Source organism: Castor canadensis, chromosome 11, assembly GCF_047511655.1.
Source record: "Castor canadensis chromosome 11, mCasCan1.hap1v2, whole genome shotgun sequence".
Lineage (NCBI taxonomy): Eukaryota > Metazoa > Chordata > Mammalia > Rodentia > Castoridae > Castor > Castor canadensis.
The window spans coordinates 14,534,022-14,556,964 of NC_133396.1; the positions used below are offsets into that span (position 1 = coordinate 14,534,022).

At 39.5% G+C, this 22,943-nt stretch overlaps 1 protein-coding gene across 5 annotated transcripts in view; it reads left to right on the plus strand.

The window, feature by feature from the left end:
• Map3k3 (mitogen-activated protein kinase kinase kinase 3) overlaps positions 1-22,943 on the plus strand; it is a 61,463-nt gene that overhangs the window by 16,099 nt on the left and 22,421 nt on the right. For 4 of the 5 annotated variants that reach the window (XM_020188353.2, XM_020188357.2, XM_020188360.2 and 1 more), the window contains 4 exons: positions 5,854-5,894; positions 10,095-10,194; positions 12,340-12,453; positions 21,363-21,483. In XM_020188353.2, coding sequence (XP_020043942.1) covers positions 5,854-5,894; positions 10,095-10,194; positions 12,340-12,453; positions 21,363-21,483 — 376 coding nt within the window. Of the gene's footprint in view, positions 1-5,853; positions 5,895-10,094; positions 10,195-10,928; positions 10,953-12,339; positions 12,454-21,362; positions 21,484-22,943 lie in introns of those variants that run through there. The other variant, XM_020188369.2, reaches the window with a different exon arrangement.

Genomic DNA, 22,943 nt, shown 5'->3' on the forward strand with positions numbered 1-22,943 from the left:
TACAGTAGAAAAATGACTGAGGATGCTTGAGGTATATGTGTGTGGACAACTGTGTGTGCTTTGATTTTTTGCAGGTCTACAGGTCCTTATCTTCAGTTCTGAAATGCAGAGTTCTGCAAACTGAAGGGTTGGGTTTTTGTTTGTTTGTTTTAATTTGCAGCAAACTCATTTGGCAACAAAACAAGCCTTATATTGTGTTAACCACAAATCTCAGTGACTTAATATAGTATGTCCAGTACGAGGAGGGGAAGGACAGTATTCACCACAGTTGCTTAATCTGTGTTGAGGAGGGGCCCCACTGTTTTGGGACATGCAACTGCCAGGGAACTCAGTTCAGTAAAACTCAGTTCTCTCCCCCATTCTTGGTCAGAACTAGACATAAAGTCTCTAACTAACTTCAGGAAATGCAGGAAATACTTGGAAGCATTTTGCCTCTGCCTTAGGTTGCTGCCCTAGCCACTACCCCTGTGAGGAGGGAGGCATCATGTGATATGCATAGTATTTACCATCCTGCCTCTCTGAAGTCCTAAATGTGCATTCTAAATACTTTTGACCCCAAGGACTTTGGCTAAAGGATAATGGACCTATAATATCATTTGTTGAGCACTTCTGTATTAGATACCATTCTAGTCTTTTCACTCATTGTATAATTTAATTCTTAGATAAGACTGTCAGATAAATACAGTAATTATTCTGACTTTACAGAAGAGGAAACTGAGTCACCAAGAGGTTACTAACAAGTTTAGGGTTACATAGCTAGGTAATTGTGAAACCAGGATTTTCAACTTTCAAAGCAGACAGTTTTGACCCTAATGCTACATTCTTAACAGCTACATACCTGGTTTCAAATATGTGGCAGATAAATGAAGCTCTGTTTCATAGATGGGGGCTACATACAAAGATTTGAGAATCTTCTATTTAGAGCTTGACTGATTAAGGTCATCCCTACTGAGAAGATGTGAGGAGAGGAGGAGAAAGCCAGAAGTCAAAAATGTATGGTCACATGTTGGGGGGAGGGGTGGGAGAAGGCATGAAGAAGAGGGAACCAGTGAAGAAGCAGAAGTGGTGAGAGTGGTTGCAGAGTGAGAGGTCAGAATACAACTTGGCCAGCAGTGTGAAATGCCTCAAAGAGTTCAAGGAGAATAGTTGGTAGGAAAAAATTGGATAAAATTATCTGTATCTGAGCCTTCCTGATAGGAGAAACTCAGACTTTGGAACTTGCCAGATTTAGGCACACTTTGATGGGTGTATGGAAGCTTTTATCCTGTTCTGAAATAACTGTCATGGCATCAGAGAAGGCATCTTTGTTTATACTGCTGGTTAGGCTTTGAGTAGGAATAATTTATGATTTGGCGCAAAAGTTCACTTCCTTTTCTGAGTAACTTCACATAGAACAGTGCTTGGGTTATAGTCTATCATGACATAAATTTAGTTCCTTTAATCCTATACAGGGCCTGAGGAGACTCCTTTATCTGTGTATATAAATATGATGTAGTCCCAGTTAAGAAATGAAAGCTGTTGTCAGGTGTGGTGATTATGCCTGTAATCCCAGCACTTGGGAGGCTGAAGCAGGAGAATCAGGAGTTTGAAGCCAGCCTGGGCTACATAATGAGATCCTATCTCCAAAAAACAAAGAGGGGATGAGGAGGACCTATTGGAATTCTGCTCTTTCTGCTCAAATTTTATGCTATAAGGGCTTCCAGAGTGGCTTAAGTGGTAGAGAGCCTACCTAGCAAGCGTGAGGCCCTGAGTTCAAATGCCAGTACTGCCAAATAAATAATAATTAATAATAAATCTAAAACTGCTATAAAAATCTATTAGTTAAAAACCTGGTCTAGTGGAGTGACTCCAATGGTAGACTGCCTGTCTAGCAAGCACGAGACTCTGAGTTTAAACTGTAGTACCACCAAAAAATTTTTTTATTTATATGTTATATACATGTATAATCTATTGGGTAAAAACTAATATGAGAACCACACCAACTATGCTGGGATATAGACAGGAACAATGAAAAGATTTGGTAACCCAACTGTAAGAGCAGACAAGACTAGAAATTTGGTGAACACTTGGGATAAACCAGAGCCCTACGTGGGAATAGAGTATGGCAAGCTGGAAGCAGTATGTCAGAGTGTGGCAGCATCTCTAAGGGACCATGCTTTGGAGGGTTCTTACAGCAACTGCATAGCAGCTCAGGTAAAGGAAAAAAAAGAAGATGGCAAAAAATCTGCTGTTGCTCATATATAAACCTTGAATCCATACAGTAACTCCCTCCACAGCACTGCCCTCCCTTTCCACTTGTGTATGTGTCTTACTTAGAATGTACATCAGATGGGACACCCTACATCATATAACAACAGCCAAAGACTCCTCTATTAGCTCTCCAGCTTGCTATATGATTAGTACACTAGTCTCCTGGTTCTGACTCCACTATTACCCTAGTTATAGGGAGTGTTCCATTTCTTCATTTGTTCCAAAAAGTCAGGTCACATAAGATCCTTTGATAGTGAAATAAATTTCGTTTGCTTGTATGACACTAATTTATAACGTAGTATGTTAATTAATAGCCAGGCTTCTAAGATTTAAATTCTAGAAGAAGGATTCTTCCAGGAGAAGAAGAAACTGAGTTACAATGAGGTTAATTTTCCCCAAGTATGATGTGACCTTGGGGGAACTTAACCTCATTGTAACTCAGTTTCCTCTGTAAAATAAGAACAATAATAATACCTATTGTAAGATTAGTTTAATATATGTAACATGTGGAGAACAATACTTGGTACATAGTAAATGCTCAATCAATGTTAGCTATTATTTTGTGTTATTAGTGGCAAAAGGTCCATATGTTATATGAAAAGATAAAAGGAGCATAGCAGAGCTGCATTTTGGAAAGTTATCACAGCACAGGCCTGGTTGCTCAGGTGAGCCATGCTGTTTGCTGTTCAGTTCATGGACTTTTCAAGGACACTAAGCTCTTTGAGCCTCCATTTCCTTGTCTTATGAGTTAGAAGATAATATTCTTATATTCTAATTCAGTGATTTCTCAAGGTGTGGTCTCGGGAGCCCCTATGACTCTTGTAAGACCATTAAGGAATGGGGGTACATGAAGTCAAAAACTTGTTTTGTTTTTTTTCTTTTTCTTTTTTCTTTTTTTTTTTTTTTTTTTTGGCACTACTGGGATTTGAACTCAGGGCCTGGGCAGATGCTGTACAACTTGAGTCATGCCCCCAGCCCTGCTGTTTTCATAATACTATTATGTCATCTGCTCTTTTCACTTTCATCCTTCTAAAAATGTACAGTCGAGTTTTCCAGAGACTACATAAGTGTTATAGAACATTGAAAGCAGAAGCAGGCATGAGAATCTAGTTGTTTTAGGCCATGCATTACATTTGAATTATCTCACTAAATTCTTTAAAAATATAATTATTTTTATGAGAATATTTGTTTTAACATATAATGGTTATTTATTTATGTTTTGGGATTTTTGAGATTAGGGTCTGGGGCTGTGTATTCCAGGCCTCAAATTTGTGCTCTTCCTGCCTCACTCAGCCTCCCAAGTGCTGGGATTACAGGCATTATGGCTTTAATTGCTATATATGTTTATATTGTGCTATTGGAGGTTGAACTGAGGGCCTTGCTTAAAATGCTGTTTTTAAATGAATAGAATGAATGTAAATTTTCTCTTTTAATTTCTAAAATGGTAAGTAATAATAGATAAAATTCACATACATGAAGTCTCTTTAGAATCCTCAATAATTTTTAGAGCATAAATTATAACCATTGTTCCAATTCGGTGGATTGAAAAGAGAATTGTAGCTCCCTAATCCCTTGAGAAAAGAAAGTACTTTTCACAAGCTCTCTTCCTTTCAAACTCTTTTCTGTCATATTCTCCTACTGCTATGTGTTCTTCATAGTTAGACAGCCTGAAGCCATCTTCTTTCTTCCTAGCCAGTCTATTAATTTGTTTCCTCAGTATAATTTTTATTCATTAACTATGAGCTTTTTCTTTCCTTCTTTCCATTATTCACTGCCTTCCTGACAATCTTATTTTCTTTTCCTCTCTGCCTATTCTTTTCTTTTGAAATATCATTTCCCTTCCTTGTTATTTTCCTAAACTCCAAGTTGTTTATTTGCCCTTTTGCAGTATCTCTTTCTCCTTCCATTTGCTTTTCTGACATTGTAACACTTCTGCTTCCCCGTATTTCTCTCTCTTTCTTGCTCTCTCCATTCCCAACTCCTATTTTAAATTTTATTTTGAAATGGGATCTTCCTATGCTGCCCAAGCTGTCCTCAAACTCCTGGTCTCTTAGCCTCCTGGCTGGACTATAAAACCAAGGCACTGCATCCCACTTACTTTCCCTTATTTCTGAATTTTCACTCAGTTCTGTTCTTCATCCATGTAACAGAATTATTAAGCACCAATAGTATGTAATATATTATATAATATGTATTATATTGTATAAATATTCTGTATCATCCCTTTTGCTTGGCACTGGGGACAAGGAACAAGATAAATATGATCTTTGCCCTCCTACAGTTTACAGACTATTCAGGATGGTCACTTTGTTTATTTTCTTTTTTTTTTTTTGTGGTTCTGGGGTTTGAACTCAGGGCCTGCATTCTACCACTTGAGTCACACCCCCCAGCTCTTTTGCTTTTTAGTTATTTTTCTAATAGGGTCTTGAGTTTTTGCCCAAGCTGGCCTGAACCACAATCCTACTTACATCTCCGATATACCTTGGGTAACAGGCGTGCGGCATCACACTCAACTTTATTGATTAAGATGGGCTGATGGAGTGGCTCAGTTGGTAGAGCACCTGCCTAGCAAGCATGAAGCTCTGAGTTCAAACCCCAGTGCTACCAAAAAAAAGAAAACAACAAAAAAAAAACCTCAAGATGGGCGCCGGTGTTTCACACCTATAATCCTAGCCACTGAGGAGGCAGAGATCAGGAAGATCATGGTTCGAAGTCAGCCCCTGCAAAATAGTTTGCGAGACTTATCTCGAAAAACCCCATCACAAAAAAAGGTGGTGGTGGGGTGCTGGTAGAGTGGCTTAAGGTGTAGGCCCTGAGTTCAAACCCCAGTACTGGGAAAAAAAAAAAAAAGATGGAGTCTTGCTAACTTTTTGCTGGGACTAACCTCGAACCTCAATCTTTAATCCTCCTAATCTCTGCCTCCCGGGTAGGTGGAATTATGGGTTTAATCCATCAAGCCCGGCCCAGGATGGTCACTTTGGATAAAGCTAGGGACAATGTCTAAGGTAGTTTTTCCAGGGTCCTACTTTATTCCCACTGGGATAGCCTTGGGAAGGTTGTGAAAAATTGATCTTTGAAGTAACAGCAGCAGCTGCAGAAGCAAAAACCACTTACTGCATGCTTACCATGTGTCAGATATTTTACTAACATTTTCTTATAGCAATTCTGCAAGGTGTATTTAGCCCCACTCTACAGATGGAGAAACTAAGACTTGACTGTGGCCTGTAGCTAGAAAGATCAGCAGCAAGATTTCTTTTTCTGTTTAGTAGCATCAGCCAAGAAGGAAAGGTATTTTGCTTAGGAGGTTTTATGGTAAGAGCAGTTCCAGCATTGGTTGTAGAAATAGTGTTTAAAGCTACAAAGTTGTTATGTCAAAGCATAACAGTGGGGCTGGAGCAGCCACCTAGGAATCTTGTCTCAAAAACTTTGTGGCCCCTGAGGTTTGAACTGGAAGTTGTAATTTATTGGAAAGGAAAGCAGCCTTTTTGGGTGCCATCAGGTGTTTGTCTAATATCACTAAAGGACTGCCTAAGGCTTACCAGGGAATGGATGGAGTAAATGTGTCAGAGTACCTTCTAACCTATCTATCATTCCTTTTGGCAGAGTGACGTCAGAATCAAATTTGAGCACAATGGGGAGAGGCGGTAAGTTACCTTCTGATCAGCTCAGGAAACTGTACCCTGTCATGATCTCTATGGAGCCACTGGCTGGGGAATGGAGTTGATTGGGTGTAAAGGGAAAAGCCTAACCTTATTTTGGTTTACCAGTTGAATCTTGCTTCTGGTCTTTGAATTGGAAGCTGTTTCAACTGCTGATATTTTACTGTTCTGCTCTGTTCTGCTACTGTGTGGTCTGCTATTTTGCTAGGAGAGGAAGTGAGGGGTCCTGACTTCTAGACAGCTGGCATTGTGCCACTTGTGGGCATTAGAGGGAGATTAGGATGCTCCTGTGACATAATGCCATTTCTACCCCCTGTAGAATAGCCCTTGTTTTGTTTTATTTTGGGTGGTACTGGGGTTTGAACTCCAGGCCTTACAGCTGCTAGACTGGCAGGCACTCTACCACTTGAGCCACACAACCCTAGCCTATATAGCCATTGATTTTGTCCACATGAGGGGCAGGGTTGGTGAATTGAAAGTTTCTTCCTGATTTCTCTAGGTCATGGGAAGCTGTACCAAGCCCATCAGTTTTAAAAAATTTTAATTCCTTTGAGGACATAACAAGAGGGAGTTTTTCATTCTGTATGCAGAATCTTATCTTGTTAGGGAAATAAAAGTAATGTTACAAAACTTTTTTGGGGGCGGTACTGGGATTTAAACTCAGGGCCTCATACTTGCTAGGTAGGTGCTCTACCACTTGAGCCACTCCACTGGTCCTGCAAAATTCTTCTTTTTCTCTAGTGTCAATATTTTAGTTATTATTATTATGGGAAGCCAAGGTAGAAAAGTTTTCAGTGGAGAAAAATGTGACTCCATTTAATTTCTTTGGTTATGGAATATCTGGTTCCTTGAGTGTGTGTATGTGTCCCATGTGCAAATGTTGAGTATTTGTTTCCCACTCTTTGCCTGTCTCTCCCACTGCTATTCTCTCTTTTCACCTTTGCTTTGTATGTTTAGAGAGGTAAAAAAAATGTGCCCACAGAAAGTCTTCCTACTTTAAGATTCTCACTGCAGAACCTTAGTACCACCACACACTCTGTTCTCAGAGTTCTCTGCAGCTGGCAGCTTTCAACCCACTTTGAAACTAGATCCAGAGGAGATGGATGACTGTGGTTCTCTTTTAAAAATATCCACTCATGGGCCAGTCACAGTGGCTCATACCTGTCAGGAGGCAGAGAGTGTGGGAAGATTCCAGTACAAGGCCAGCCCAGGCAAAAAGTTACTGAGACCCTATCTCAATTAATAAGCCAGGTGTGATAGGCATGCCTGTGATCCTAGCTACACTGGAGGCTATAGGTAGGAGGATCATGGTATGAGTCTGGCCCTGATCAAAAACATGAGACCCTGTCTTTTTTAACTGAAGCAAAACAGAAATTTAATAAAAAGGGGGAGGTCTAGGGGGTGTAGATCAAGTGGTAGAATACCTGCCTACCTAGCGTGAGGCCCTGCTTTCAAACCCCGGTAGTGCCAAAAAAAAGAAAGAAAAATCCATTCACAAGCCTACAAAGTTGTCAGAGGCTGCCTGGTGGAAACACTGTGGAAAAAAGTGTGGTCTTTTTGCTACCATATAGGTTGGGGTTGTTCCAGGCCTGAAGGAAGTAAGTTCTGAGCTCTGTCCCTAGCTGCTCATCCTGCATCCTGCTAGAAGCAAGGAAGTTAAATTACCACCTCGTGGTTGCTGCTTTTTTTACTTTTTAACCTGACTGGGTTTTGGAAATATGGCCAAAATGGAGCAGTGAATTTCAAAAGTAGATATGGACTCAAAAGCTCAGTTGTGTTGGAGTTTAATTATGCAGTTATTTACAGTCCCCTGAATTCTGTTTCCCAAGGTGGTATGCAGTTACATTGAGCATACTTAAACTGAGAAAATGTATGTGTTTGGTTTCAGAGAAGCTGCCAGATTGAAACCACAGATATTTAAGGTGGTCAGGCAGGAATGGCCTTCTGAAGCCTTGAACAGCAGAATGTTGGTATCAAGTCTTTGAAAACTGCATGCTCTTTTTATGGAGCTGTTTTCAGGAACCATTACATTTCACTGTTTGTGTGCTATGTGTGGAATTGAGGACTTTAGCAAGTTGATACAGAGAAGCCAAGTTTAAGCTGCCCTGCATCTGCACTAATTTCATGTCTCAAGATTTTGTAGAGAATGTCATTGTGGGCTTTCTTTACTTCTTATAGTGAACATGGGTAGTATTTTTCTAAATGTAAGCCCTTCTAGAATTAGACTTAACAGAAAAGATGAAAGAAATGACATTTCCAGTTCATCCATGCCAGGTATGCATTCTGGTGGGTGGGCCTTTCCTTTGTTTTAAAAAGGTGGGTACTGGACCCCTGACCCTTCTCCCTCTTAGCCCCTGGGTGGCAGAAGAGGAGGACTATAGATTAGGACTGCTTTCCCTTTGAAAACCTTAATGACAGGGCACTTGATGGGGGTGGTGATCATGGATGTTAGAGCCCTCTTTGAAGCACTGCCTAAAAATGTCTGTTAGTCAGTGTGATGACAGAAGCATGGGCTTTACTGAATGTGGAAGTCATGGTTTTTTATCTTGATCAGGCTCAGGCAGTTTTTAGGAGTTTTTAATGGTTCGTCATCAGGCCAAGTACAGGAGAACTTAATCTATGAGCTTGATCCTTTTCTGTTAGTGTGATAGGGTCATCTGAGGGGACTTAACAGTATTTTATCCAAAAAGACTTGTCCTTTTGAACTGTTTCTAAGGCACTGATGAGAAGGGTATGATTTACTGGGAATTAATGGAAGTCTATTCTCTCCAAAGTTTCCAGAAAACATCTCTATTTAGATAACCCATCTACATAGCATCTAGATAGCACATAACAGTATCACCGGCTTGGGACAGCTGATTTGAGAGAAAAAAAATATAAGGATTACTATAGTGTGGATAGATTTCCTAATGGAGACAATATAGTTTTGATGATATAACTTCCAAAGGATAAATGATGGTTTATGGTGTTATTAAAGTTGTCCAGTAGAACTGTCTGTTATAATGGAAATGTTCTATATCTGTGCTATCCAATAGAATATTTCCTATGTACATATGAGGAATTAAATTCTAATTTAAAATTAATTATTATCGTTATTTTTGGTGGCACTGAGGTTTGAGCTTGGGGCCTCAAAGAGGCAGGTATTCTTACCGTTTGAGCTACTCTGTCAGCCCTTTTGCATGGTGGATTTTTTCGAGATAGGGTCCCCTGACCTATTTGCCTGGAACTGGCTTCAAACTGAGAGCCTCCTGATCTCTGCCTCCTGAGTAGCTAGGATTTCAGGGGTAAGACACCGGAATCCGGTTCATTTTCTTTTTTTTTTAATAGTATTGTGGTTTGAACTCAGGACTAGTCAGGCACTCTACCACTTGAGCCAGTCTACTAACCTTAATTGTAAATTTAGTTAGCCACATGTGGTTAGTAGCTGCCATATTGAGTAACGCAGTTCTTGATGAAGGCTTTTTATACTGCTCATTTATTTGCGCTAACCTAGGACTGAAAAACATTAAAGAAATTATCTGGTCAGATTTTATTAGAACCTGGTAGCTTAGATCCTTCTTTCCTGTGACTTATTGCTTCTTCCTCTGGTTCTCAAAAATGAACAATGGGCTGCAGAGTGGCTCAAGTGGTAGAGTGACTACCTAGCAAGTGTGAGGCCCTGAGTTCAAACCCCAGTACCACCAAAAAATAAAAAATAAATAAATTGAGTTTTCATTAAAAAAAAAAAAGAACAATGGAAAAGAGTCTTCAAGTCTTGGAGTTGAGTCACTTAAGAATTGAGACTTTTCTTTTAGGGCTGCTGCTTTGATTGTCAAGCTTTCTAGTTTATTTCCTAACAAGAGTATTTGGGAAAAAAAAAAAAAAAGAGTCCTTGGAACATACTTTTTAAGTCTGGTAGCCTGTTGTGATACTGCCATTGGCAGAAAGGTCCAAGCTAAAGTGATAGAACAAATGGTTGTGATTGAGCAGTGCTTGTGAGAGCTATTGTCAAACCTGAGAGATGCCCAGATGGAGGGTGACAAGGTAAAGGTAGGTAAGAGAAGAAAAAGAAATAATAGGCAAACTGAATAAAAGAAAAAAAAAGAGAATCCTATGTTAGAAGAAAAGGAAAATATACTCAGCCCATTATTTTCTAAAACCTAAATTTTAAATATAGAACTAACCAACCTTCCTGTTCCTTTTCAGAATTATAGCATTCAGCCGGCCTGTGAGATACGAAGATGTGGAGCACAAGGTGACAACAGTATTTGGGCAACCTCTTGATCTACATTACATGAACAATGAGGTGAGAAAGATGGATGGTGTAGAGACAAGAGGGACAGCTGCTTACAAGTTTTCTCTCTGATTAACTGAGCATTTTTTAGTTTATTCCTCTAATATCATCTGCAGATTTTAGTTTTCTGGAGCCCCTTTTCTTAATTTCAACAACTCTGAGATTTCTATTTATTTCTATCTGAGAGATTACACAGCTATTTTTGTTCTCATTACTCATTCAGTGCAGGTAGATCTTATATTTCATGGTAGAATAAGATATGGTACCAGGGTCAGGGGTTATTTTGTTTCCTTTACAAAATTTTTTAGGAGTATCTTCTTCCAGTACAGCCTTAATGAGAAGTAGAGGAGAGGAGGGGGTGGGGATAAAGGAGAATGATGGAGGAGGTGAATTCAAGTATGATATAGTTGATATATTTTAAGAAATTTTGTAAATGCCACAATGTACCTCCAGTACAACAATTTGAAAAAAATGCAGAGGATTCAGTAGGGACAGGGGAGGTAAGGGAAAAACTGGTAGGTAGACCCTCTATTACTGTCATAAATGCTAGATTATTCTCCCAGAGTTTAGCTTCTGACTGTAAGCTTATTTGTTTCAAAAGTTATCATGTATTCCATTGATTACTTTAATGACTCCCTACCCTACCCCAGCAGTCCTTATTTATTCTTGCTTTGATCTTTACCCAGGAAGGAGTTATTTTGAATGTCAGTTACTCATCTACTTTCCCAGCTCAAGAACGCAATAACGGCTACAACTGACTCGGGCTGATGGTTTGCATTAATCTGAAAGGCAATATATTTATGTGTAGTACGAGCATGTACCTCAAGCCAGGCATGATGGTACACATCTATAATCCCAGCTATTGGGGAAGAAGAAGTAGGTAGCCAGCCTGGGCAAAAAATTAGCTACACTCTATTTCAAAAACAAGCCTAGTGTGGTGGCACATAACCTGCAATCCCAACTGCTCCTGCCTCAACCTCCTGAGTGTTGGGATTACATGTATGAACCACCATGCCTGCTTTTAGAAGCTGAGATTTTTTTTTTTTTTTGTCTAAACACTCTGTGGTCCCCTTCCTACATAATAAACAACCAAAATTGGATATGCTTTTAAATACCTCACTAAAATAAGATCATGTGAAGTTATATTTTGTTTTTTTAAGACAGGGTCTTAATATGTAGCACAGGCTGGCTTTAGACTCAAGATCCTCCTGCCACATCAGCCTCTTCAGTACTGGGATTATATACATCCAACACACACCCAAGAACTAATACACTTTAGATATAGGATATGAGAACTCCCCAAATCCAGAGAACTTTAAAAAATTATATGTAGTACAATTCAGGCTTTAGTGATTGCATATGAAGCTAAGGCCACAGTCAGCTAATTTATCAGCACTAAGAGATGTTCTGTAGTTACTAAAGACTTATCTGGGTAAATTAGTATTTTTTCTTTTTTCGTGTATTATATCTTTTTTTTTTTTTTTTTAGTATTCTTTTTTCTTTCAGTTAATATTTCCATTAAGGCTTCAGATGTGGCTCAACCTGCCTAGCAAGCATTGAAACCCTGAGTTCAAACCCCAGTACTGCCAAAGAAAAGAAAAAAAAAAAGAATTCCAAGTTTCTGGACTGGGAGTGTGGCTCAAGTGGTTGAGCTCCTGCCAGGCAAGCTCAAGATCCTGAGTTCAAACCCCAGTACAACAAGAAAAAAAAATTTTGAATTTTTTTTTCAAATTAAATGTGTTTCAAACTCTTTTGCCAGAAAAGCGACAGCTCAGAATGTTAAACATTCCCTTATTTGTTTGCTTAGATATCGGTTTTAAAGCTAAATATAAATATGTACATTTATTGTTTTTCCTTATTGGTATTGGGATTTGAACTCATGGTCTCACACTTTGCAGATAGGCACTTCACCATTTGAGCCATATCCCAAGCCAGCAGTTACATTTTTGTAAGAGCCCATAATATCCTTTCTTTTTTTTTTGGCCCTCTGGGGTTTGAAGTCAGGGCCTTGTACTTGCTAGTCAGGTACTTTACCACTTGAGCCACGCTCTCAGATCTTCCAAATTTATTTTTAGTTTTTGTTTATTTTTGCAAACCGAAGTATTGAGATAGATTTGTATTTTGTATGATTTCCTTTTTCTTTATCCTGTGTCACAGCTCTCCATCCTGCTGAAAAACCAAGATGATCTTGATAAAGCAGTTGACATTTTGGATAGAAGCTCAAGCATGAAAAGTCTTAGGATATTGCTGCTGTCTCAAGACAGAAACCATGTAAGTAGCCCTGTCGTGACTCAGCAATTGCAGACAAAGCTTGCATTCCTTTATTCTTGCCTTGCTTCCTTGAAAGAATTTTGTGCTCCCCAGTTGGCCCTGCCAAAGTGAAAGCATAAGCTCAGTCCAGCCTGCTGTGTCAGTGGCCAGTGAACCTTCTGCATTTGATTTCACTTAGAGCCAGATTGTCAGTGTCAAAGTTATTTGGTTAATAGTGTGGGAGGAAGGAAGGAAGGAAAACACTTTATGATAACAGAGAAAATTCTTTTTTTCTGTATTTATGTTTTTTCAATTAGATTTTGACCCCACCAAAAGAGATTTGACTAGTGTAGGAGTCCTGATTAGTTAGCTAAGGCTCTCAGGGATCTGAGACTCATGCTTTGTTAACGCAACTCCCACAACTTGCTTTTCCCTTGGGACACATGTAGGAAACAAACTTTTTCTTCTTTAGATATAGTTTAGTGGGAAAAAATGGACCATGGGTTAGAGGGCTTCTTGTAATTTACTAGCTGCTTTACCAAAATGGCAAGCAGTCTATGTGGGAATTATCCCTTACGTAGTTTCCTCTATTTTTTTTTTTTTCTTTCTAATTTGGTGGTACTGGGGTTTGAACTCACAGCCTCACACTTGTTAGGCTTGTTAGGCAGGTGCTCTACCACTTGAGCCACTGTGCCAGTCCTTGTTTCCTTTTCTGAATGGTCCTTGGGGCCTACTTTTCATGAGAACACTTGCAATCTTAATCTGTTCTTTAATCACGAACTCTTTACTAGTTTTCTTCAGATGCATGTTCCTGATGGTTTCTTTAGCATTCTTTCCTTTCTTTATGCCTGAGGACTGCTTACTATGGAGAACTGACATAGCAGCATGAGAACTATGGATGTAGCATACTGGAATAGAGTTTAGATGAACTATTTCTCATATTGCCCCTTTACTTTCTAAAGAGACTGAAGGGGTTGGGCTGAACTGTCGATTGAGGGAGGTACTGGAGGATGCAGTTAGGAAACCATATGACAAGATATCTTTTAATATTACAGAAGTATAATATTATGAAGAGGGGTCTTCTTGATCCTAAATATATCTTTTTCTGGATATGTTTGGGAAGTATTCTAAAGTGAAATGTATACCTTATCATTTCATGTCTCTGCTCAAGTTACTCACTGCTCCTTATCATCCTTCCTTACTGCCTATCATGTAAAATCTAGGTTTAGCCTGAGGGAGGCTAGGGGTGTAACTCAGTGGTAGAGTGCTAGCCTAGCATAAAACCCTGTCTTTGATCCCTAGCACCTAAATAAATAAATAAAATGAAATAAAAATAGATAAATAAATCTAACCTAGCATCCCGGATTCATTACCAGCTGTCCCTGCTTCTAGCTCCTGGTCTTATCTTCCTACATTCTTCAGCATATTTCCCAATTCTGCAGCCCTGTAGCCCTTCCTTCTTCCTCTTCGCCAGTCCATGGCTATTTTTTTTTTTTTATTAAGGATCTGGTTTGATTTATGTACTACAATTTGATCAGCTTTTTTCCTAAGGCCATTTTTTTAAATTCCTTATTCCTTTAATCATTGTATGTAGTTTGTACACTAGTGTATAGATTACTTAGTGATTGCCTTCTACTTGTTGCATGTTTGTAAATTGTACCCCAGAAGATTATAAGCTTCCCAAGAACAGGAGCTAGGTCATTGTTTTGGGACCACTTATTCCACCCATTCAGTAAACAAAACAGAGAGAGTACTTCTTGAATTGTCATTTTTAGCAAACACCTTCCTTACAGAAGCAGCTAGAATTTGAGTTTGATTGAGTGATATTTTGACTGAGAGGTCAAAATATTCCTACATTACTCTGATGAAATTCCCTGATATGAAGTTGTAGACAACTGGTTCTTTATATCAGCATTCCCATCACAAAGGAGATATATATGGTTGCAAATACTACTGTAACATCCAGAACTCTTTGAAGGATGACCACCTGATCTCTGATACTCATGGCAGTGCGTAGGACAAATGCCACATCAATGCCTCTCTGCGGATCTTTTTAAAAAATTATTATTAAGTCAATATAAGTTTTTATAAAGTTTTATTTTTTTAAAGAACTATTTTACATAATCCTATCACTATAACACATTATCGATTTTTTATTGCATATACCTTTACAGTCTTTGGTCATATGTATACATATTTTATGTAAATTTTTTCATGGTATACATGTAAGTTTCTAATTTTTTTTTCACTTAGGATTGTCATGAATATTTTTCTTTGTTAACACTTAATCTTTATAAATTACAGTTTATAAGGATGCATAATTCCCTTGAATGGATATATCATAATTATGTAAATAGCCATTTTTTGCTACTATTGGGAAACTTAAACTGCTACTATTTATAGAGATTTACATTTAAGAGTAACAGTGGGCTGTGGGTGTACACCTGTAATCTCAGTACTTGGGAGGGTGAGGCAGGAGGATTGAGGTTTTGAGGCCAGCCCGTACTATAGTGTGAGTTCTAGGCCAGCCTGGGCTACATAGTAAGACACTCTGAAAAAACGAAGACTGACTAACAGTGGTAATGATGGTGGTAAAAATCTTTCTTGAAGAACTTCATCAGTTACATTTTGGACTTTTTCTTTTTTTTTTGTGGTGCTGAGTTTTGAACTCAGGGCCTCTTGCTTGCTAGGCAGGTGCTGTACGACTTCAGCCATGCTCCCAATCCCAGACTTCTTAATAAACAGAAAAATCATGGACAAAATTGCTAGGTGCTCAGGAATCCTCCAGAGCAGTGCATTTCTATCTGTGATGAAGTGTCAGTTTGGTTCCTTTAGTTTCCAGTTTGTCACAGACCAGTTCTTTTTTTAAAATATAAAAACTGAAAAGTGATTAGAAAAAAAAAAATAAACTAGCTGGGCACTCATGGCTTACGCCTGTAATCCTAGTACTCAGGAGGCCAAGATCAGGAGGATCATGGTTCAAACCCAGCCCGGGCAAATAGTTCACGGAACTCTATTTCAAAAAAAATACCTATCACAAAAAGTACTGCAAAAAAAAGAAAGAAAGAAATTAGAAGGACTAAGGGTATACATGAGTGGTAGATAGAGTACTTGTCCATCATGTTCAAGGCCCTGGATTCAACCCTAAAAAGTGCTTTAAAAACAGAGAGAGAGTCTTATAAAATATAAGTCCATAATTTTTATTGTTAGATTTCAAAGATTTAAAGTTACTCTACCAAGTTGCTTTGAAGTTTTCCAAGGGTTACTCTCTATCTCTGTTCTTACCTGGTAGAGGACTAGTGTATCACAGTTCATGGACTGGTACCAACCCTGAGATCACACTTGAAGTACACTGCTCCAGGATACTATATCATCTGGTCTTCAGCTTCTACTACTGATAATTGTTTTTTCTTCACTTTGAATTTGCTCCATTTTTAGCATTTGCCTCATTTAGCTTTTGTTATTTCTGTGTGTGTGTGGCACTGGGGTTTGAACTCAAGGTCTCGCACTTACTAGGCAGGCGCTCTACCACTTGAGCCACTCTGTCAGCCCTTTACTTCATTTCTTATTTGTGTTTTGAAATGTGTTATTTCTTTTTCTCTTTGGATCCCTTCTGTGATTCCTTCTACTCTTTCTTCTGTCTTCACCAAGTATATAATCCCTCCCACCTTAACCTCGCCAAGATCATGTTTTAGGTTTCAGTATTGTTACCTGAAAACTCCTGGGTTTGCTAATCACAGAAATGCCTCTGTGGAAGAGCCTCTCTAGCTTGATTCCTACTGTCCTTTTAAGATACTTAATCATCTCTTTCAGTAGTTCTTGCTGCCTGAGGCCTTTGCCTTGAACCATCAACTTTTTTTTTTTCCCAGTAGTGGGGCTTGAACTTACACTTGCTAGGCAGGCACTGTACCACTTGAGCCACTCAGTCAGCCCAAACTATCAACTCTAGCTTATTCCTAGTAAAGACTTTCTCTCTAAACATGTGCGCATCTAGCTTTTTTTTTTGCTTTGTCAGTACTGGAGTACTGGAGTTTGAACTCAGAGCCTCATGCTTCTTAGGCAAGCACTCTACCACTTGAACCATGCCCCTAGATCTTAACTCTTAAATTTATCCTTCTGCTCTTAACCTTATAACTTTTTAGTCCCATCTCTTCCACTATCATAATCTAGTAATCTCAAACTTACTTGTCACTAAACACGCAGCTACTTTGTTAACTCAGATTTTTTGACAAAAGTGAACTTCTAATGTCACCGAACTATTACCCACTTCTCAAGTTTCCTACTGATGATTTTGTCAACTTAAAGTATAACCTAAAAGGTAATTATTTTCAGTCCTCTTAAAATAATGGGACAAGTATAGGAAGATAAAACAAAACTGGTTGGGCAGAGTACAGTAGCTTCTGTCTGGTCCTTATTTAAATATAGCAGCTTATGTATAAAAGGTGCTTTCATTTCATTTGTGTCACCTTTACAACTCTTAGAGGTCAAGGGCAGACATCTGTTTTTTCCAGTATACACCTTGGGAAATTGAAACTTAAAGTAACTTCCCCAGGTGAGGCGTTAAATGTAGTGAGAGAGCTAGTCTAGAATCCAGATGTTCTGATTTCTAGTTCTCTGTCTATCAGTTACCATCTAGGGAAGGAATCTTGAAATTACTGTAATCCTTGGAAATCCTCACCCAGGTCCCTACACAGTTGGTTATCATTAGAAGCAGAGCAGAAAGTATGTTGTCCGTGAGAAAAACTTAGGAGTTTTGTCATTCTGTTTCCTTCAGCTCAGCTCAGAAGATAACTGAGCTAGGAGAGGTCATGGAGAAGACAAAAATTTCAGGGGGTTGGTGTCACAATTGTATGTGAGTATTGTAAAAAGCTTAAAGGTCTTTAGTCATGAAAGATAGTCTAAACATACATATAATCATAGTCTTCAAAGCATCAAAGAGTATAGATAATGAAAACACCTGTTATTCACCTATTCTCAATTTGGGTGAACCCCTTGACTTTTGGGGGTTATCTTAGAACAAAGAGGAAATAAGAATTTGTATAATAGCAAACATGGCTCTATTATTCCGAAGATATATAGCTTCAGAACAGACTTTTAACGAGTTAAAGTTGTAAATTTAATTAACCTTGGACGCTTCCACAAATGTCGTAACTATAGCAGTCTTCTGTGCAATGCAAATATCTCTTGGTACCACCATTAAAGCAGAGACCTGAACAGGGTGCTTATTGGTAAGCTCCTATGTGCTGTTTCTTACCTTACATCCTCATGTACCAAACTAAAGCAACTCCTCTCCCTCTTTTCCCTGTGGATAATTGAATTTACTTATTCTTTTTGTATCCTATCAGCAAATCTTTCATTAAGATCATTTGTGGGTTGACTTTTGTAAATTATTTTTCTGCTGATCACCTGTCTTCCTGTCACTGCAAATTCTTATGCACATGGTTCTCTGGTAATTTTTCATATTGTTGTGTCAACCACAGAGTCCTTCAGTAAGATATTCAGAATGGTCAAATGGTCCCTACTGTGTTTAGAATGTACTGCTCAGCACTGGTGCCTCACACCTGTAATCCTAGCTACTCAAGAGGCAGAGATCAAGGGGATTGAAGTTCGAAGCCAGCCTGGGCAAATAGTTCCTGAAGACCCAATCTTGAAAAAAATCCATCACAAAAAAGGGCTGGTGGAGTGGCTTGAGGCCCTGAGTTCAAACCCTAGCAACACATAAATAAATAAATAAATAAATAAATAAATAAATGTAGAATAAATAAATGCATGCTTCATGGGTGTGAGCTTTTTTCACTCTACAATTAGTCCACTTATTTTTTTGGTGGTGCTGATTTTTGAACTCATGGCTTCATGGTTGCTAGGCAGGTGCTCTACTACTTGAGCCATGCCCGTCTTCCCTTAATTTTGGGTGTATTCCAGCTTTTCCCTTTTTTTCTGAGCCTTGTTCAAGATTCTATGAATCTTTCCAGCAACCTCATTTTTGTTTTCTATGCCATTCTCCTTTGTCCCCTGCAATCAGTTTTCAAAACTTGGCTGAATATTATAATCCCTTGAGGAGATTAAAAAATTGTTAGTGCTTGGGCCCTATCCTCAGAGATCCTAGTGTAATTGGTCTGAATGTCAAAAGCCCCATAGGCAGTTCTAATGGACAGCTAGGTTGGAGAACCATTACTTGAAATTGAAACATGTTTCACTTCCAAAGAGCTCATTATTCCCAGTGTGGCCTATGGTCCAGCAGCATCAGTGTTACCCAGGAACTTATTAGAAATACAGACAGTCCAGCACTCAGGAAGCTGAGGCAGGAGGATCTCAAGTTCGAGGATAGTCTGGTAAACATAGCAAGACCCTGTGTCCAAAAAAAAAAAAAAACTGAGTACCAGTGGCTCATGCCTATAATCCAAACTACTTGGGAGGCTGAGATCAGGAAGATTATGGTTCAAGGTCAGCCTGGGCAGTTTGCGAGACTTCATCTCCAAAATGGAGCAAAATGGACTGGAGGTGTGGCTCAGGTATTGAGAGTCTGTTTTGTAAGCATAATGCCCTTGAGTTCAAACCCCAGTCCCACAAAAAAAAAAAACAGAAAAACCCCAGAAACAACAATAAAAAGAAATGCAGACTTTGAGTCCCCCTCCAGGCCTACAATCAGAATCTGCACTTTAATATGGTTCCAAAGGATTCCTATGTATGTACACCAAAATGTGAGAAGTCCTCCTCTGAAACCTTTACCTGCTTTTCAACATTGCTACACTTTCAGCCTTCCCATTTACAAACCTAAGCTTATGCTGGTTGTTAAACATACTTTCCTGTCTCAGCTTTTAGATTTTAAAACTGAGGGTTTGGGGTATATGTTCTTTGGTACATTTCAAATTCATGCTGCTAGCTGGGTGTGATGGTACAAGCCTGTAATCCCAACACTAGGAAGGCCAAGATAGAAGGATCATGAGTTAGAGGCAGCCTGGGCTACAGAGTGATTTTGAATCCAGCCTAGGTCTCAAAAAACAAAGCAAAACAAAAATAATAGCAAAACAAAACAAAAACAAATTTGTACTGCCAGGATGCAATGAATTCCCGCAGTGTGGAAGGCCCTACATCCAAAAGTGACCTTGGATACCTATCATGCAGCTCTTTCTCTAACTTCAGAACTATGGTCTTCCTTGCTGTTCACAAGCCTGCCTCCTCAGTGTGTTACTTTGGCTGTTTTTTCCTTTCTGACTCTTGGCAGAGAACTATTACACATCGAAGGCTTTAGCAAGAACATTCACTTCCTCTTGGTTCTGACTTCCTGTTAGAGCAAGACAGTTTGTCAAGACAGTCCTGCATGTGATAAAGTCTAGTGTAGGGAAACTAGAGAAGGCTGCTTGGCAGCTGAACTTGCCCCTGGGAGCCGGAAGCCTTTTCCTGGAGGACAGGATATAGAGATTGTTTACATGAGACTTTTTTTTTTTTTCCTTATGAGAGGTAGAGGACATAGAGAAGCAGTAGAAATTTGACCCAAATTTTTGATAAATCCTGAACTCCCATTCACACTCTCAGTAATTCTTTGCTTCTTCCTGGCATCATTTGCTTACCTCCAGGGTTCAGTTTTAAGCTTTTTTAGTGCATAGGCCTCCCTTTGTATCCCTTTGTTGCTTTGACTTCTCACCTTCTGGCTTGACTGGGCTGGTGCAAAGTGGTGGTGAGTACAAAAGCCTACTGACCCTATTCTGAGGTCCTTGACTTCTGGCAGTTTAGTGCCTGTGATAGCTTTTCCCAGTTTTGTATGATCCTGAGATGATTTACATGTAAACCCTGGCAGTTTGAAGTAAATTGAGATCTTCTTACAGTAATTTTTAGGGAGTGATTATGGTTTGGGAAGAAGCAACATTTGGAGCTCTTTTTTTTTTTTTTTGAGGGGGGATTGGGCCTGGGGTTTGAACTTAGGGTTTCACACTTGCAAAGCAGACAGTCTATGGCTTGAGCCACACCTCCAGTCCATTTTGCTGTGGTTATTTTGGAAATTGGGTCTTGTGAAATATTTGCCCAGGCTGACCTCAAACCTTAATCCTCCCAATCTCAGCCTCCCAAGTAGCTAGGATTAAAGGCCTGAGCCACTGGAGCCAGCTGGAGCTACTTTTAAAAATATATATTTAGCCAGGCATAGTGGTTCGTGCCTGCAGTTCAGCACTCAGGAAGCTGAAGCAGGAGGATCAAAAGTTTGAGACCTGCCTGGGCTACATAGAGAAACCTGACTTTGAAAAAATGTTTTTAAAAGACATATTTAGCAACCAGAATTTTGCAGGGAAGTTGCCATCATTCTCTGTTCTGTCCCTGTCACAGCAGGTGATCTTGCTGCTGAAATAATTTCCTGCTATTCTTTCTAAGCTCTCTGGAGAATTTTAGGAGAGGGTATTTACAGCTCTCTCTTCTGTTTGGCAGATCATTACAGAAATGCCTGTTACTCCTCCATGTCTGGGTCATCATGTCCCATTAAACTAGGACATTAGGTTTCAGTGCTCATGTATCACTGAAGCTATAAAACTACATCAAGCAGTGGGTGCCAGTGGCTCATGCCTGTAATCCTAGCTACTCAGGAGGTAGCGATCAGGAGGATTGTGGTTCGAAGCCAGCCTGGGCAAGTAGTTCGCAAGACCCTATCTCTAAAAACCCTTCACAAAAAAAGGTACTGGTAGAGTGGCTCAAGGTCTTCGAAGGCCCTGAGTTCAAACCTGAGTACTGCCAAAACAAAACAAAAAAACTACATCAAGCAAATAGTGATTTGCCAAGACAGATTGGGGTGTGAGATTTGGAGGGAAGCCAGGCAGTTCATGTGTTAAAAGTATGAAGGTGGCTAAGAGTGTGGTGAGTTCTAAGAAAAGGCCAGGGGAGCCTTTTTAGACCTGCCCACATAACATAAAGATCTAGTTTAGCCTTTTGCTCTTCTCTTACAGACCAGTTCCTCTCCCCACTCTGGGGTGTCCAGACAGATGCGGATCAAGACTTCCCAGTCTGCAGGGGATATAAATACCATATACCAACCCCCTGAGCCCAGAAGCAGGCACCTCTCTGTCAGTGAGTATTTTACCCATTTCTTCTCCTCCCCCCATCTATTGTATCAGCTCACTTTTTAGACTTTCAACAGTTACTTGTTAAATAATCATCAAATGAGTATTGACTACTAATCTGTGCAGAGTAATGCTCTATGCCTTATTGAGAGGAAGGGTAGAGGAATGACTGGGATAGTATCCTGAGTCTTAAGGACCTTACAATATAGTGACATAATGGCATGATTAAATTTCTTTTAAACATCCCAAAGAAAGCAGTCTCCTCAGACATCTGTTTGAAGACTTCCAGTTGGACTCTACACTTATTTTAAACCATTCTTTCCCCAAAGGACTGGTAAAGCTAGGGGTCAGGTCTAAGGCTGAGTTTTGACCTCGGACTTCTTGCTTATGATTTCTGATCCTTGTGTTTTGAGGAAGATGCTAGCCAGTGAAACTCCTGAAAAGTCAAACTAAGTTGTCTGGAAGAATAGAATGTTGACATAGTATGTACCATTAGCTAACTTTGCTAGTAGAAAGGCTATATAAAAAGCAATGTAGCAGTTGCTAGGCCTCCCAAGGAAAGAAGTCTAATCGGTGCATTATACCAGATAACACAGTGTTCCTTTGGAGTCTGAAGAGATAAGGTAGGTAGTGAGCTTGTAATATAGGAAGGGAAGCTTACCATGTCATCTTGTTATTTCTTCATCAAAGTGCATTTTTATTTATTATCAAAGTATCTACTAGAAGCCAAAGTGACAGGGCCATGTTGCTGCAGGCCTTGTATAACTGTGGAACAAAGGACATTTACTTGTTATGATGTGATCAGTGTACAATTACAAGCTGTGACAGAAAGGTATGTGCTTCTGTGAGTGTATTAACTAAGGAATAGAACCTGATCTTGGGGCCAGGAGAGCTTTACACTACCATCTGAAGTACAAAAAGGAGCTGGACAAAGGGAATGCAGAGAAGAGGGTTACTGGCAGAGGATGTTACCTATGCAGAGGCCTAAGGGTAGGAGGGACTGTGTATTGTTTTAAAAACAGAAAGCAGTCCTGATGGCTGGAGATCTAGAACAAGGGAAAAGAGGGCAGGACTTGGCTAGAGAAGTGGCAGAATCTTACAGACCATGATAAAGATTTTATTTTGATCCTTATATTGAAAGCTGTGAAGCCAAGTATGGTGGTACATGCCTATGCCTATGATCCCAGCTACTCAGAAGACAGAGATAGGAGGATCATGGTTTGAGACCAGCATGGGCAAAAGTTAGGGAGACCCTATTTGAAAAACAAACTGAAAATAAAAAAGCACTGGGGCATCTCTCAAGTGGTAGAGGCATGAATTCTAGGGGGGGAAAAGGCCTTGAAAAGCCACTTAGAATTTTTAGATGAGGAGGAAGAGGTGATGTTACATGTTCAAATTTGCATTTTGAAAGATTGCTCTTGTGAAGTATGGAGAACAGATTGGAGGGGGCAAGGCTGGATCCAGGGA